At 43.8% G+C, this 16,827-nt stretch overlaps 2 protein-coding genes across 6 annotated transcripts in view; both read right to left on the bottom strand.

Moving 5' to 3' along the window:
* Positions 1–857: 857 nt before the first annotated feature.
* On the bottom strand, positions 858–8,771 carry exd2 (exonuclease 3'-5' domain containing 2). 2 transcript variants are annotated; one of them, XM_073484237.1, is made up of 10 exons: positions 8,686–8,771; positions 7,554–7,624; positions 7,014–7,444; positions 6,629–6,885; positions 6,402–6,528; positions 5,446–5,756; positions 5,124–5,230; positions 3,878–4,013; positions 3,199–3,567; positions 858–2,227 (listed from the first exon to the last, which is right to left on the bottom strand). In XM_073484237.1, exons 3-10 carry the CDS (start codon positions 7,401–7,403, stop codon positions 2,011–2,013), a joined length of 1,914 nt encoding a protein of 637 aa, XP_073340338.1. In that variant the 5' UTR covers positions 7,404–7,444; positions 7,554–7,624; positions 8,686–8,771; the 3' UTR covers positions 858–2,010. The 2 variants fall into 2 exon arrangements, with proteins under 2 accessions (XP_073340338.1, XP_073340337.1); XM_073484236.1 differs by having other exon boundaries at positions 1,915–2,227; positions 6,999–7,444; positions 8,686–8,754.
* A 644-nt stretch (positions 8,772–9,415) lies between these two features.
* Positions 9,416–16,827, bottom strand: part of numb (NUMB endocytic adaptor protein) — a 43,327-nt gene continuing 35,915 nt past the window's right edge. Inside the window, exons 4-11 of one of the 4 annotated variants that reach the window (XM_073483222.1) lie at positions 15,447–15,479; positions 14,680–14,754; positions 14,009–14,149; positions 13,490–13,694; positions 13,104–13,403; positions 12,838–12,981; positions 12,091–12,228; positions 9,416–11,669 (exon numbers count right to left, since the gene is read on the bottom strand). In XM_073483222.1, the coding sequence (XP_073339323.1) occupies positions 10,918–11,669; positions 12,091–12,228; positions 12,838–12,981; positions 13,104–13,403; positions 13,490–13,694; positions 14,009–14,149; positions 14,680–14,754; positions 15,447–15,479 (1,788 nt within the window). In that variant the 3' untranslated portion in view covers positions 9,416–10,917. The remainder of the gene's footprint in view (positions 11,670–12,090; positions 12,229–12,837; positions 12,982–13,103; positions 13,404–13,489; positions 13,695–14,008; positions 14,150–14,679; positions 14,755–15,446; positions 15,480–16,827) is intronic. The other 3 variants (XM_073483225.1, XM_073483224.1, XM_073483226.1) reach the window with 3 other exon arrangements.

Raw genomic sequence — 16,827 nt, 5'->3', positions numbered from 1 at the left:
AAATACTCAGTATTTGACAACCTGGGCAGGAAAGTTACATGTATTTTGCTTTGAATTTAAGAACTTACTATCTTTCTTTGTCATTTATGATGGTAAATGAAGAGTGTTTCAGTTTTAGACTGTTGGTTCGACAAAACAAGCAATTTGTTGAAGTTACTTTTCGGCTCTGAGCAGTTTGTCGACACTTTAAAGGCCGCCAGACTAACTTTTTACACCGGTTGCACTGGTGCGCCTAACCTTTTCATTTGGGTGCACCAGCACATGATTTAGGTGCATCCAATAGCACGTTTTCATTGAATTTCCTAACATATCATGTAAATGATTAACAGAAAAAAAAAAAGGTGTAGATAAAGGCTTTTTCCTCACAGACGACAAGAAATTGAAATAACCGTCACGGTCGTAATTACCGTACAACATATTTGAATTTTCTTTGACATTATGAGCCAATCAACACGATCATTCTCTGAAAATTAAAAAAAAAAAAAAAAAAAGACCAATATACATTGTTTTAGTGGTAATTTCTTTTATTTCTAAAACATTTCCAGGAATCTTCCAGCTGATTTCTGCTTTACTTCTGCTGATCATGCCGTTCTATTTTCCAATTAGTTTCTGTCCAACTTCTGCAGGTCAGAAAAAGTCTTAACCATTTATGTTTTTACCAATTTCTATCACTTCAGCAGATCAGTCAGTTTTATTTTTTATAGTTAGCCACCAGAAATTGCAAATTAATGAAAAATGTTGAATATCCCCTAATTATTTCATCACTAAACAGTTAATTGTGGAAGAGATAAGCAGATTAATGGATAATGAATCACGTGTTGCAGCCTTTGTGTTCACCAACAAAGCGTCACAGAAGGTTAATACAAACATGACTTTTATTTTTGTATCATTCACAATTTAGGAAAACAGCTTCAGGGCTTACATTCAGGAAAATACAGATAAAGACAAAGCAGCTGTGTTGTAAATAAATTCGTCACACTCAAAAAGAGAAATCTGCCTTGCAAAGGAAGGGGTTTAGTTTTAAGGTAATATTCAAAATCACATTGGAGTTGGCACCTTTTTCTTCACTGTGCAGGTTGGATTCTGTGAATCGACGTCGTGGTGAAACTGAAATGCGGTCATCGTGTCCAGATGCTGCGCCTCCAGTTAGATTCAGGGATTAAGAGGCACATTAAAACATGAGCCATGGGAAGTGTCCCAAACATCTGGAGCATCAGCAGCAGGACACAAACATCAGGAGTTTAAATGATCAACTAAAGCAGCCAACTTTACTGCGGTTACGCTTCGACTCCCCCTGCAAACGGAACACATTCAGGCACCTCGAGACCAAAAATCTGATTTCAAGATGCTTCTGGGAAACGTATCCATCATCTACTGACTTAAAACAGACAATAGAGTGAAAACAAAAGCAGGGTGGAGCTCCAAATAATTTAAGGTCATAATAAAATGACCCTCTCTCTGCAAAGCAAGTCGTTCATTCTCAGACTGATGGAGGTAAAAGCTGCTAACCTGCAGGGGGGAGCGGGGGCGTTAGTTAAATTTATAAGGGGATATTAAGAGCAGGCTGGAGCTTTTACTAAAATATGTTCTTAAATTTCAATATTTTTACTGTTTTCATAAATAATTAGACTTCTTCATGATTTAAAAAAGTGGCCATATGCAATCTGATCCACCGTGGCGTTGTGGAGTTAGTGTTCTTCAGATTCAGTGCTGATATCTTCATCACAAGTAGAGTCTCTGCTCGAGTTCATTTAGTTCATTCAGGTCCAGGTGGCGATCCAGCAGCAGCGGCTCACTGGCACTCGGCATGTGAAACACCGTCCATCAGAGATCGAGTGTATTTGCTCACACACTCATCACGACCTCACCGAGTGCCGCAGCCGCCACATGCTGGTAACATTTCGGTGCCTTGCTGGTAGATAAGCTCGTTCATTTTCTCACTAAAAAAAAGCAATTTGGCTTGTAAAATTAACAGATTGGAGAAAACCGGTCCGTAGCTGCGTGTGGTCCTCAGTTGAGCTTGATGGGCAGGTCCTCTCCGTATTTGCGGAGGAACTTGCTGTGGTTGTGGTCGACGGACCAGAGAGGAGGGAGGTGACGAGGGTGCATGGTGGTGAGGAAGTGCTGTCTCCAGCGACGCTCCAGGTCCATCAGGCCCTGCAGGCCCTGCTCGGCGTGGGCTCGCACCACCTTCAGACCGTGAGGGATGTACGCCTCGTTAAAGATCCTGCAGAGGAGAGAGGACAGAGGAGCAGTCAGAGGGAGACGGCAGACTCTGTACAATGTAATCACTGCCTCTATAAACACTTCATGCAGTGCAGTAGATGAACACTGCAGTGATGATTACAGGTTGACTGATGAACTAGATGAGCCAGTATCAGATTATCAAAAGCAGTGTTATTTTTTCTATTCTGATTAGAGATTCTGACTTCACTGTTTACATGAATGCTAAATAAGGTAATAAATAAGATTCCCCAAAGAATTTCAAAGGCATTTTTGATGGACAAAGATGTTCAATCCACTGTGAAGTGTCTAATCTGCCCAACAGAAGAAGAAGAAAACACTTTTTTCCCTACTTTAAATTCACTTCAGTCATTCGCTCTGCCTGTTATGGAATTTTTAAGTGTGTCTTTTGAAGGATTTCTGTGTTTCTGGTTCAAGGGATTCAGACTTTGTTCATCTTTTCAAACACTTGTTTGAACAGCTCATGTTTGAGGTGGTTTAGAAGCGTCGCCATTAAATACTTTGTCCACCAGAGGTTTTTTTTTACTTTTTTCTTACTCTGTACATTTGTTGGTCTCTTTAATGTCTAAATGAAAGTAAATCCTAAGAGCTGTGTTTTGTGCATTTATGTAACAAAAATGTTTTATAGTATTGGCCAATATCCGTCAGTTTTTTTAATTCAACTCTCAAAATATTGCTATATTTTTTTCCGAATCAGTCAGACTTCACCACTTGCAGCCAACAGAAACTTGCAGTAAAGTTTTGGCTTCATTTAAAAAACATTTACGTTATGAAAAAGAAATTGCTCTGACCAGCTGAAAATGTCGCTCAAGACGACCCTTTTCAGCCACACGAGAGTTTTGGGCACAGTCACAGGTAAAATTGCTTTCCCAGTTTTATCTCCTCTAAACTGTTTGGTTGAACCGATATAAATTAAACTCAAATTCACAGATTTATTTGGTTTTGTAAACTCACCTCGTCTCCAAACTGGCAGCCTGCTGCAGCGCGTCCTCCGTCAGCTCCTGCTCCTCGTTCACGCTGAGGAAGCTCTTGATCAAAGTCTGCAGCTCCTCTCGTCGCTGCTCCGGCAGTCCTTCCCCGGCGGTGAGCAGGGCCCGAGCCGCCGAGCGTACCCGCCGTCGGTCCGAGTCCTCAAGCAGGCGGACTCCTTCCTCGCAGCCCTGAGGGGCGGAGAACTCTTCAGCCAGCTGTTGCTTCAGGAAGCTGTCGTGCACGTTAGAAGCGGCGTGGCAGCTGGTGCAGAGCAGCAGGATGTCGTGGGAGTTGTGGTCCTTCATCTCGGTGGGAAAATGCCGTCTGTACTCGTGTGGCACAATGTTTTTCCTGTGGGAAGGAGGAAAATATTAATTAATCTGTCACTCCTTAATTAAATATTCACCTTTCATAAAACATGACGCATAACATTTTGTGATGCATTCCTGAAACAATTTTTTTTATTGACTGATTTTCTGAGTCAATTATCAAGCACAAAAAAATAAAAGGTGAAAGCTTCTGAAGTGAGGATTTGCGGCTTTTCTCTGCCTTATATCCCTCGAAATCTTTGCATTTGGACAAAAAAATTAAAATACATACATTCTACAGACACCTTTTTAGAAAAGAACACACTAAATTACAGATGAATTTAAATGCAAACCTGATGTAGGAATCCGCTTTGCCACAGACCACACACAGATTCTCCTTCGCCGTGAGATAATAGTCCTGTTGGGAGTCGGGACGTCCCGACGGCTCAAACAGCAGCCTCACGACAAAAGGATCTTCACTCTGGAGAACTGGGGCAGAAACAGAGATAATGTTGATTATATATTGAGAGATAGAAATGCAGAAATCATGACATGTAAGCCAAAGTTGAGGGCAACACCCTGTCTCCACCAGACACGTTTGAGCTGCTTTTTTGAGTTTTAAATGTCATTAAAAACAGTGAAGCAGCTTGTGCTTCATGCAGCATCGACCCCCAAGTGTCCTAAGTCTATTTTCTTCCCACTTAATTGGGTAACTGCACTGACTGACACTTCAAAATGCCTTCAGAGCACAGCAGTACTAAAAATGTGACTCAGGATTGGGCTGCCAACGTGCTGCTTTCACTTTGAGGCTGTTGTAGACAAGGTGTTAACAGGAGCCTGCAGATAATAACAGTCTTATGTCCTCAGATCGTGCCAATGAATTGACAGTAAAGTTAAACCAACAACATGCAACTTTCTCATATTGTGTGTACTTGCTCAACCGCTGTTTGCCTGAGGCAGACATGTTGACGGTTTGAGAGAGACTTTGAGAGTCAAACCAGTTCTCAGTGGGTGAACTGAGCAGCCACAGAGATAAAATAAAAATAAAAACCTATAAAAGAAGGAAGGGTCACTACGTCACTGCATCTTGCTTTGGTGCCAGACTGAGGTGACAGCTGTATTGAAGTCAACAGGAGATGCATGGAGAAAAACTCTAAAAGCCAACATATCTACACATATGACTTCTGATGAAGAAATGCCTCCACAAAAAATGAAAGAACACACTTCAGGAAAAAGTTGCATGTTGTAGCTTAAACCTGCAGTACGGAACTTTTGTCTCCCCCTTCTGGCAATGCGAGCAATTAAACAAACACTGTCGACATGCTCCACATAGACTCCACCATACTCCTAGTTGCTGTAGCTTTAAAAACACATTGTTTCATTGCGCAGCGTGGGAAAGTTGCCAAAGATTGAAGATGTAAAAACTTTGATAGAGAGATCTGGGGGTGAGACTCAACAATCAGCTACTACTACCACAGTTTGACAAGGGCTTGAATGTAACGGATGTCGTTAATATGTAAAAGTACCGCACAGTAGGTTTAAAGTAGACACATGCAAGACATTTTGTTAGTAATGTTCACATGGAGTTATCCTGTGTACCTCCTATTCCTTTATCTAGGTACCATTTGGCTTTCTTCTTGTCGCAGGTACACAGAGGCTGGTTATCTGGAGCATGGAGGAAGCAGTTATCATAGAGAGGACTCTTCCTGTAAGAGACAAAGAGAGAACAAAACTTAACAATACATTCACTGAAACATTTATGAAACAATATCCGTAAACTGAAAAAAGACAAGAGTAAAATCGGCATCTAGCATTTTATTTTTGTCCATTCTGCAGCCTTCTGCGGAGTTGCAACTCTTAAGAAACAATAAATAAATGCCAGTTCATTTTAGCTGTTTTTTTTTGTGTAGCCCATCCTCACCTGGCAGAATAGCCCACACCAAGCGGTTTCCTCTTGTTATTCTTTCGAGGGTCTGGGACTTGCTGATCTCCAGACTCCGGGCTTTCATAAGTGGGCGGTTTCCGCGTCCTCCGCCTCCTCTCTCCATCAGCGGCTTTATCCTCTCCGTCTCCTCGGCCTCTGAAGGGCACGTCCACCAGGCCCTGGCAGCGGGAGGCCAACTCAGAGTAAGAGCTCCCGCTGGATAAAACGGGACCAGCTTCAGAGTTGAGGCTGAGGAGGTGGAGGAAGAGAGCGATAGACACTTGGGCATCTCTGGCAGCGTAAGTCATCTGGAGTGAAGAAACGACAAACATTTAGAGGAAAACAGTATCAAGTAGTGAGGTGGGTGGAGCCCCCGTTTCCAGGAAATATCCCCTATTCAGAATTTCCGATTAAAAGTCCACAACTCAACAAAATACATAATAGTTGTGTCGTTTTTGTCATTGCAAATTAGAAGAAAACGCAACATAATTAATTTTTTATAGTCAATTTAAAAAGACAGACCGTATTTTCGGTTTTCTCAGCACTGTAATTTTTAGTATCCACCCGTCGTTAGCAGCTTATGTAGCAGAATTTTAAGCTCTGTGATTGAATGATTCTTGCCAAAATGCATCTTCACTTCTCACCATACAGTGTTTATGCTCACAAGATAGTAACCTTTGTCTTCGCATGAAAGAACAAAATATTTTCTTATGCTGATGATTCAACCAGAAGCGTTTCATGCCAATTTAAACTGTGAAGTACTCCAACTGTCAGTCACCAAATGCTGTCAATTGGGTTAAAATGAAATTGATTTCTAGAACAGAGGACACCCAAAATAGCTCCTCACACTCCTCAACTCTATCATCTTAAAGTGCTGATTTATTCACGGAGGAGAGCTGAAAAATGTGAAATATGAAAAATGTGGAGAGCGCTGAAATACAATAAATCATCACCTGCTCCAGGGTCAGTTGATCTGCCTCCCAGTCACTGCAGCGCAGCTCCAGAGATTTATCTAGAGATACATTCAACAGATCTGCTGCCAGAGACTTCAGACTCAGGCCATTATTCACTGTAGTTAGCCTGAAAATGGAGACAGAATTCAAAAAGGATCATTTGCAATTTGCAAACAACATGGCCAGCATAAACAAACTGCCATTAAACAGCAAGAAACAGACTTTACCTTTGTCTTAAGGCAAGGTAGCGCAGGTCAACTGTACATGTCATCGACAGACCGTAGTCACGCGTCAGACGCTTTCCGTCTTCATAGCAACCGACGCCGACTTTCAAGACGTGAGGGTCTCGGAGGACTTCCATTAAGCTGAGAGGGAACGTCTGCAGGCCGCTGCGAAACGCCTGCAGCCTCACCAGGACACACAGACCTGAATATGTGGCCATCTGTAAAAGAGAGACCGCAGAGGCTCTGCCTTTCACAGAAACCTGCGACGGGAAACGGCAGCCAGGTCAGAAAAAAACAGGAGCAGTTTTGAAATGTTAGGGGAAATGTTATTTTTCCTCTTGGTATATAAAAACATGAGAAAGGTATTTCTTACGGCGGTGACCTTTACCCATTCACAGTCAAGCCCCAGCACAGGTAGGACAGACAGCTCCTTCTGCATCAGCGGCCACAGCTGCAGCCACTCCTCCTCAGAGCTCACCATCACTGGTTTCACCCCAAGCAGATGTTCAGAAGACAGTATCTGCAGGGGCGGCAGCTGTGAGGTCTGACACTCCACAGCCTTCAACTCTTTCTCCTGGAATGGCGTTTGGGTGAGCGGATACTGGGCGGCTGGAAACTCCTTTTCCACAGGACACGGAGCTTCCACAGGATCAGCCGCCTTCTGAATGGAAGGCAGCTTCCTCCTTTTCGTTCGGTAAACTCGCCATATGAGCAGCCCTCCTAAGGTGGCCCCTAATACTGTTGTTATGACAGCAGTTAAAGGCCCTCGATGAGACATGTTGGCTTGTAGTGATCTTCAGCTGGCTGAAAAGTGCAAACCTAGAGCGGAAAAAAACAAAAACAAACCACAAGCCCAGTTGGTCTACAGTGTTCTGATCTGCATGTCCTAAACAGAACTTTTGTTACGAAAAGGTGAGTGATGTTTCACCTTTCCTGTGTCAGTGGGGTCCCATGTAAACCTGGCTCTGTTTCTGTGATCTGTGCAGGCACTGCATCTCTCTGGAGCAAAAAAAGCAACACAACAGGCCCCCCATTAATAAACAAACAGTAAATGTAATGCTTTATCTGTGTTTGATATTATCCAATTGAGAAACTTGTTTACCGTTACCAAAAAATGTGCATGGACTGCATTTCGACAAATTTTGATGCAATGTCAATGTACCCAAAACTGTGACCTGTCAGATTCTGTGACCCTGATAAAGAGAGACAAGTGAGGTGTTCATACTGTGCAGATGGACATCCCTATACACAATAGTTCCTGCTATCACAACTATTAAAATATGTGATCCTGTCTGTGTCCTGTGATCAAATTAGTTTTTCTCTTTAACTTACAACTATCAAATTGTTTTACCCTTTCCACTGTAAATACTACAGAGGCACCATGTTTGGCAAAGGCTAACAAAGTATGTTATAGCGTATGACTAAAAAACAGCTTGCAGTGGCAAGACAGGCATTGATTAGAGAGGTCAAATCGTTTAATAGGTCACTGGATTTTGTGTAACACAGGTCAAGTTGTGTCACGTTAGCTACTCCTTTAGCTCGCTTGCTAATGGTTGTTTCACCAACGCTATTAAGCTCATTCCAAGAACAGGATGAACAGCAATGCTTTTTCAATTGAACACTTGTCTGTTACGTGACTAAGTTGTGGGGTTTACACGAGTTCATATGCGGCACCGAGCTCTGGTGTGTGCTGTCATTTGACAGCTGAAGTGAACGCAAGGCTATCAGTTAGCCAACAACTAGCGTTAGCAGTACAACTTATGCTAACCACCAGATGTGGCACAACAGCGTCAAAAACTACTCCTGCTCCTGAAATGAGATCCTATGTCACAGGTAACATTGGCGGGCATGAGTTTGTGTTTTATCCTAGTTAGATTTGCTCATTAAAGCGAAGTTTAACCAGCGTTTGCCTGGCTAGCCGCTACAGCTAGCCGGTGTACTTGCTAACTTGTCACCTCTGCGGCTTCTACAGACCCGCTACCCGCCGCTAAATGTAACACATTAACGCGTAACAACAGAGTACAACTTCTATGTACTAATACGTGAAGTTTGAGTCTTACCTTTACGTTTTAACACAACCCAACGCCAGTTTAACACACATGTACACTTGCTTTACTTTGCTGAACTGAGCCATGTCTTCCGGCCTGTATTTATAATGGCGCTGCTGCACCGAGGCGCAGATCTCCAGGCAGCGCCCCCTGCCGGTGGGAGGGAGTAACAACAGGATCACTGCTGCGTCCACACAGGAAACTATCTGGTCAACAACATTGTTTATATAATCTAATCTGTCTGAATATAGTCTGATATAAGTATAATTATATTATATTATATATAATTGCACCCTACATGCTTTGGTGATGTTTATTGGTTAAGTGCAAAGACATGAATTGCCAGTGTCGTCAAAAGAAAATGATCTACTCAGCTGCAACATTTCCTGTACCCTGCAATTATTTCCCTTGAAATCCGCTGACCACTTTAAATATTATGTATGCTTCTACAAGGTCTGCAACTAATCATTATTTTTATTAGATATTGTATACCCCTTTCATATGATATGCAAAAATATAATGGATAAAATGTTCAAGGTGACATCTTCACTTTTTTTTTTACATTTCAGCAACTGGAATCACTGAATTTTTGTTGTTTTTGATGTACATATAAAAATAATTGTTCCAGCTCTAGCTTCTACCCCAAGTTATAATACCTGTTTCATTATCAGTGTGAAACAGATTCTGCTTTAAACTGTATGCATTCAAAACACGAAGGCATTCACTCAAGAACACAGACCACTTTTTCCTCTACCACCATCAATTTATTCAATCTTTTAGCTTCAACCGAAGAAGTGGAATAAAGTAATGAAATAATTACAAAATGGAAAAATAGATCAGATAACAGATCATATTCACAGGTTTGATTTAAAAAAATAAAAACATGACAGAGAGAAATCAGACAGTGAGAGATGAAACCGTTTTTTTTTTTTAATCTCCCTGTAGTTTTCTGCTGACCGTCAGAACCACAGCAGGCTAACGGAGGTCAGGGCAGCTCAGCAGGCAGCAACGCAACTGACTAACCCATGTTGATCAAGGTCACCTGTGAGGTCAAATCATCTACTTTAGTGCTTGTGCAAAATAAAAGTTAAGAAATCAACTACTTAAAAAAAAAAAAAAGATGTGGAGAAACAGGAGACGACTCATCCTACTCTGTTAAATAAAAAAACAAAAAAAAATTATCATTACCACACAAAAAAGAATGACAATGAAGACAGAAAAAGTAAAATGTGAAGTTCTGATGTTTACTAAACTACTGAAAACTGAGCACAGGTAAGAGAGGCAACCAGCTGGGCACCACCACCATTGCTAGGTCCATATTGATTGTTGCTGCAATGATACCCTATTTACAGTGAGATGCTTCGCATCCAATCACAGGATGCAACAGACGGAAATCAAGAGATTTTTCTTCAAAAATAAAACAATAAAACACAAAAGTAAAGCAGCTGTCCCTTCACAAAATCTCTTTACATCACATTAAAAATTAGCACTGCTGTGAGCTGTGTGTACAGTATAGATTCTTTATAGATATATATATATATATTTATGTATAATATATACGGTCATTTCTTGTATACACGAACATGTAACTCATTGTAGCTAGCCTGTGCCTTTGGCACGATTACTTACAACTCTTCTGTTAGATTCCAAAGCTATTTAAAATATACTTAATGCATAAAAATAAAGATTTTGGCATTGTCTCACTCTATTCTTCTGATTGGGAAGTTATTAATGAGAACTTCTCATCTGGAAGCCGCGTTCTCTCAGTGCTGCAGTTCTTCTGCCAGGTGAGGGAGGTCTCATCCTGTCAACAGGGGGCGCTGGCAGCTGGGCTGAGTGAAGGTGGGCAGGGGAGGGGAGCCACCACACCTGGGTGGGTGGTAGGGGGCTGACAGGGGGGCTGGGTGTGGCTCAGCACAGATATTCCACAGGGTAATGACGACCTTGCGCGCCACAGCACAAACAAAACAATACAGACGATGCTAATGAAATGCCTGGGGAGCTGCACCCTCGTTAACAGCAACCTGTTTTGTTTTTTCTCCCCTCGCTGCTGTGCACAGTTCTGCTCCCTGCTGATTCACCCGCTGCTCTCCACCGTCTCTCCCCTGCTGAGCTTGCCCACTGAAACCGAGATGAAGAGAGACAGGAGGACATTCCCCTCTTTTCTTTAGTCAATAACCTGTCTGCTCCCTCATCTAAAATGGCCTCCTTATCGCCAGTTCTTTCTAACTTCAAACACAGTCTTCAGAGCTGGATCTCAAAGGTCTTGTGCAGCTCAGTGGAGAAGGGATTTGTCGGGGAGGGTGTGGTGCGCTGGCGTGAACGGCCCTCCAAGGCTGCCCACTGGGCCTCAAAGGCATCTTCCTGCGGCGGTGGGGGCGGCTGAGTGGCTGGGGATGATGGAGCGAGTTGGGACGGAGCAGCCCAGCTGTCTGCCCCGTTGAAGGTCACACTTCCATTAGATGGCTGGAGGGGAGCAGGGTTCATTGCTGTGGCCTGTGGGGGTTTGATGAACGGGCTGACGTGGGCGACAACCTGGGCATCATGCTGGGGTGTGGTGGAGGCTGGGACGGGGAATGGCTGGGGTTGCGTGGCTGAGCCGAACACATGAGCCACCATCTGTGAAGGAGTGATGCCGACCACAGGCACGCTGGGCTGAGGGAACGGCAGCCCGTTCGGCATCGGGTAGGAGGCCGGAGCCTGAGCGTGGAAGGCGGGCTGGCGAGGGGGCAACATGGGCACGGCGGAGGGCAGAGAGGACATGAAGGCCACCGGGGGAACAGAGGGAGCAGACGCCACAGGCATGGGGGCAGTGAACGGCTGGTTGGGAGGTGTCGCTGCTGCCATGTTTGGACTAGGCTGCGGGGCACGGACCGACTTGGTAACTTCTTCTAACCAGCGATCTGCTTCTGATGGTGTGCGTTTGTGGGAGGGCATGACTGGGGAGGATGTGGGGGGGACCACTATCACTGGAGTAGGGGATGACCAGTTACTTCCTGTTGGCAGAAAGTGAACAGAAATAAATATGAATTAATACACCTCACAAAAACTTTTAATTAGGAGTACAACGGACACAGTATATCAGTGAGACACAAAGCATTAACTTTAACACTGAAAGTTGCAAATAACAGTAACGATTCATCATCCAAGTTCAAAAATATTACTGGACTAAAGGACTAGATTGAAATTTGGGGAAATACTGTATGTTTATTAGCTCTCTGTTGGAGAAATAAAAAAGAAGAGCGATAGCCAGCAGCTGGCCAGCTTAGCTTTTCTTAGCTTAAAAGGGAATTTATGTGTTCTTAAACCCGGGCCGTGTATCTACATGTTTTGAGAGGCTAAATTGAAAAGTTTGCTATCACAGAGTGCACTGCGATAGCAAACTTTTCAATTTAGCCTCTCTGAAGTGCTGCTTACCTGGTTGTGCTGAGGCCGGGGCCCCTGCTGGGGTCTTAGCCCAGGGGTTAGTGTCTCGAGCAGGCAGAGCGGGGGGCAGAACTGGGGGGTTAGCAGTAGCAGCAGCAGGAACAGAGAAGGCGGGAGCTGTGCCGTTCACTACAGCAGATAAGAGACAGAAGCTAGTACGAGCAAGCTTGTGTGTCGGGCGACGTGGAGCGATCTTTTGTTAGACATGCACAATATTACCGTGCAAGTGTTAATCACACACGTAAAGTACACGTTACAAATGTGAGCAGGCACACATTCTCTAACTGCAAGCAACACAATCATCACTGGAAGTCTAGTCACTTCCTATAGAGCTGAATGACAAGGAAATTCAGCCAGAATGTGGGCAATGAATGAGACTGTTGGCCACAGAGAACATTTGGCGGTCATCTGCAGCAAACAACCAATCTATTAGTGTTTACTTCCCTTCTCCCCTACGGAGAGAGGAAGTTTTGCCTGGCAAGTGCAAAAAAAACCCTTCATTACAGCCATTCTCAGTCTCTGAACTTCTTATAACCACAAGAAGCTAAAAACTGTTGCTCTACAGTAGGATTCTGTTAGTTTTCAATCAATGCTTCATGATTAGCCATTTCTTGCCAAATGGAACTCATTCATTGAAATGGTTAACAGAGCAGCAACAATATCTAATTAGTCCCATCCATGGACTGAGCTACACATGTTAGATATTAAAGATTTAAGAAGAGGTTTCGTCGGTGTTACCTGGTGCTACAGGAGACTGCGGGGATGAAGCTGGTTTGGGCATTGGTGCTGAGGAGAAGGGGTCCTCCGGGGGTCCGCTGAAAGCCGAGGTGATCTGAGTGCACAGCGAGCTGATGCTGTCACTTTCTCCTTCTACCTCAGGGACTGGAGGGGACGCACGAGAGAAAAGTTAATAATAGAAGCAAATTACAGACTAGGGAGCAGCTTCTTTACTCGGGCTGTCCCCTGCTCCTCCTGCTAACGCACAGCCTGACAGTTGGTCTCACCTGTGTTCTTCATGGGGAAGTCAGACTTGCGCTGCATGGTGGAAGGCAGCTCGTTCATTCGCAGTGACAGCTGTCGTTTGAAGGGAGAAGTCTTCTGACTGAGGGCCGGGAAGCCTCTGAAGGAGCCCTGTCTGGCGATAACATCGGCCGGTGCGTGTCTGCGTGGTATCGCCTGGGGTCCCAGGGCGGCCAGAGAGGGAGGCGGGGAAGACGAGGGGGATGGTGATCCTCCCGTCTGGTGTGCTATAGAGTTCGTCACACCGATGGTCGAGTTTCCAGCAACATTAACATCTGTCTCTGCTGTTAGAGAAGGGCAAAATTCAAGCAAATAATAAAAAACACTATTTTTGACTTGTGTTGACGTTACACTGACTACATGTACAGACCATTTTTAGCATCCTGTAGCTGCCTCATGACTTCCTCCCGTTCTGCCGCCTCTGTTGCCGTAGTAACACGAAATGAGCCTTCACGAGTGAAAGTGGTTCTGTTGGCGTCAAAGGTTGCCGTGACCCCACACTCCTTCTCCCGTTTCTGTTTTCGCTCCAGACAGGCAGCAAATGCACAACCCACAGCGTGACTGAGACGCTCTCCCTGAAAAAGACAATGCAAAAAATTAAGGTCACCTCGACCAAAGCAGCAAGTTAACATAATGGTCTTATTCATACTCGGCCCGTAGTTTAGTACTGATGTAGAAAAATTCATGTTTTTCCTATTGTGACCAAGGCTTAAAACCCATTCTAAACATGATATGAAACCCATTATAAAGATGGTATTACCACATTATAAAGAAAGTATGAAACACATTATATTCATAAATATTTAATCGGAAGTGTGAGCAGTCTTCAAACGTGTACTGAACATCAATTATAATTACATAGTATTGTAGGATTAGAGTGGGTGCTTACTGAGTCTTTAATGGCCATAAAACAATGGCAGATCCAGCGTCGCGTGGTACCGTCCCTGCAGATGTAAGAGAACGCCCTCTCAAAGTTACGATCCGGAGCGCAGAACGACACCTTCTCTATTGTCTGGTCCAGAATCAGGTCCTGCAAAAAGCATTTTTTCTCTCTCACTCTCTGTGAAATAATGTTGGTAGTTCCTTGACAATAAAACTCATCATCATCATCATCAAAGTTCATCACTACAGTTGTGTAAAAGGGTAAAAATAAAAAAAAAAAGCACGACAAATTAAATTCTCTCTTTTTTTCATAACCTCCATCTGTCATAAAATGTTAGTGCACTGGTATAAATAACAGCACAGAAATCATGAAACACTGATCATCACACCAGGTGCCCTGTACAAATGGTTTGATGTAGTACCCGTTTCTTCCAGCAGGGGTCAATGTAACCTTTACGGTTAACTTGTATCTGCTCCTGCAGGTGCACTGAGTACACATTTCCAAGGAGGGCCCTTTGCAGGTCACTAGACCAGAAGTAAGGCAGCCTCACTATCATTACCTACTGGAGCTCAGCAGCTTCCGCCTTCACTAAAGCCACGTCTACTTCCTCTGGCTGCTCTTTCTTTTCGATCAAAGTGTTTCTGAGCCTGTGATGAACGACTGAAGGGACTCATTACCTTCGTTTTGTCGTCTACAACGCGAAGACCATCTGCCGACACCCACAACACGGCTCGCACTGGCTTCTTCCCAGCCTGTGAATAAAACACAACAAGAACAGGTAGGGGTAAGAAACAAGTAAACTTTTTGTAGTGTCTTCATGCCCCAATAAATTCCTTTCCCTTTGTACCATTCCTTGGTACCTAGTCATAAAAAAAGACAGTCGACACACACACAAAGCACACCTGTAAACAAAGAGAAACCACCAGGTAAGAGACAAAAGAGAAGTAGATTTTCTGAGTGCTGTGTCATTCAGTAGGACCCAAATTTAATAAAAGAAACAAGATGTTTGGTTTGAGAAACGGTGCACTGATGCAGTCGACAGTGGTGGCCCCGTTTTTTTAGAATAACAACAATAAAATATTTGTGTGTGCACAAGAAGGTTCATTCACACAAACTGTTCATTGTTCCATTCTTGGTTCATGGAAGAAGAGCTGAAGGGAGAGAAGGCACGCCTGTTAATACAAAAAACACACACACACACACACGGAAACACAAAAAAAAGTGCCCCGCCCCAGCCTAAACCACCCCACCTGCTCAAAGACACATGCATCATTGTGTTTGTCTCTCTCCAAACAGACTCCCCCCACCCTTTGTGTATGAGTGTGTGTTTCTTCCAGCCTTCAGATGTGATCAAAGGAAGTGAGGTGTTACGTGAGAGGAGGAAAAATAATAATAATGCTCATAATAAAAGAGATACACTCAGACACACAAAGCAATAACTTACTTTTGCAAAGAATCCTTTGAAGAATTTCCTGTCCTGGAAGTGGATGTGGTAAGAAGGGAGGGTGGGTGAGAGGGGTGGAGGAGACGGGGGAGGAACAAGGCATGAAAATGTTACCTAAGAAGTCTAAAAATTGTCTGGAGCCCAGGGGAAGGGGTTTGATTTGGGTTTTTTTTTTGTAGGTGGAGGTGAAGCTGGGTTATGAGTGAGTGAGTGAAGCAATGGATCAGGTAGCTCCACATGATTCCATACTGATGGAGGTTTCGATGGGTGATGTTGTGGTTGTTATTGTCTGTATGATGATTAGTACTATCACACAGGAAGCCTATAAACCATATTATTGTTCCCAGCAGAGCCCTCGCGACAGCAGGAAGTGACACCCCGAGGTTATTCTGTGATTTAAATAAACAACAACAACAACAACCCCACAAGGATACAACAGTCCCACAGCTAAGACAGCACACCAAGCTGCCTGGACAGAGGAGATAAAGATGGCGGACCCTGAGGTGTGTGTCTATGTGAGTATCTGGAGGAGATAATCCCAAATCCCATTTTCATTCTTTCTCTTCTGATTCCTAGACTGAGACGTGGTCATTCCATGGTTGTTCAGCAGACAGAAACAGATTCCCACAGACGGCGGTTTGACCTCTGAGTCAAACCTGTGACTATTCACCACTCGGGCCAGAGTCGGGGGTCAAGTTTAGGCCGCCGTGACCACATAAAGAAAACCAGAACCAGACCCCGACCTAGTCTTAATCCTCCCTTCTTCCCCAGAGAGTTCCTCTCCTCCCCATAAGCTGCGAAAAGGAGTGCCACTCTGCTCCTGTTACACAGCCGTGGTGGAGACGGCACTCTGAGCACCATGTTAATGCATGATTTAACGTGTTAACCAGCACCAGAGATTCATTTGGAATGAGCTAAGCGCTTGTTAGTGCGTGTATGTGTGTTTGTGAGAGCAAAACAGACATGCAGATGATGGTAGAGTCTGCACAGCGAGTATTAGTAAGCTATGGTTAGAGGAAACAAATCGCTACAGGGTTGAGTTAGCTAGAATGGGAAGGCAAGTGTTGGGGGAGGGGATTTGAAGGTATTTTCTCTGCAACACCACAATAAAAACCTGCTTAAAAAGACAAAAAAAATGTATAACACGAAACAAAAAGGTAACACAACATTCAGGCATTCAATGTGTGAACTGGGATGAAGCTACAGAAGGGGAGAAAGCTTTCTGGGCAGAAAGAACAGCTGAGTTTTGAAAGATCAAGGTGAAGCCAACATGGCAAAAATTTAACAACTGAAGCAGGAAAACTACTTTGCAGCCAACATGCCTCACAAATAATAATGTGCAAACTTTGCCTCTTTTAAAAAGCCAACGCTACAAACCTTT

Source organism: Pagrus major, chromosome 16, assembly GCF_040436345.1.
Source record: "Pagrus major chromosome 16, Pma_NU_1.0".
Classification (NCBI taxonomy): Eukaryota; Metazoa; Chordata; class Actinopteri; order Spariformes; family Sparidae; genus Pagrus; species Pagrus major.
The sequence above is the reverse complement of the archived record's forward strand: the minus strand, read 5'-3'. Positions and strand labels throughout refer to the sequence as shown.

Coding starts and splice junctions, on each gene's coding strand:
- exd2 (XM_073484236.1), bottom strand. CDS start 7,403: ATGTCTCATCGAGGGCCTTTAACTGCTGTCATAACAACAGTATTAGGG. Junction 6,886..6,998: donor AATGGGTAAAGGTCACCGCC/GTAAGAAATACC, acceptor TTCCCGTCGCAG/GTTTCTGTGAAAGGCAGAGC. Junction 6,529..6,628: donor TACCTTGCCTTAAGACAAAG/GTAAAGTCTGTT, acceptor CTCCATTTTCAG/GCTAACTACAGTGAATAATG.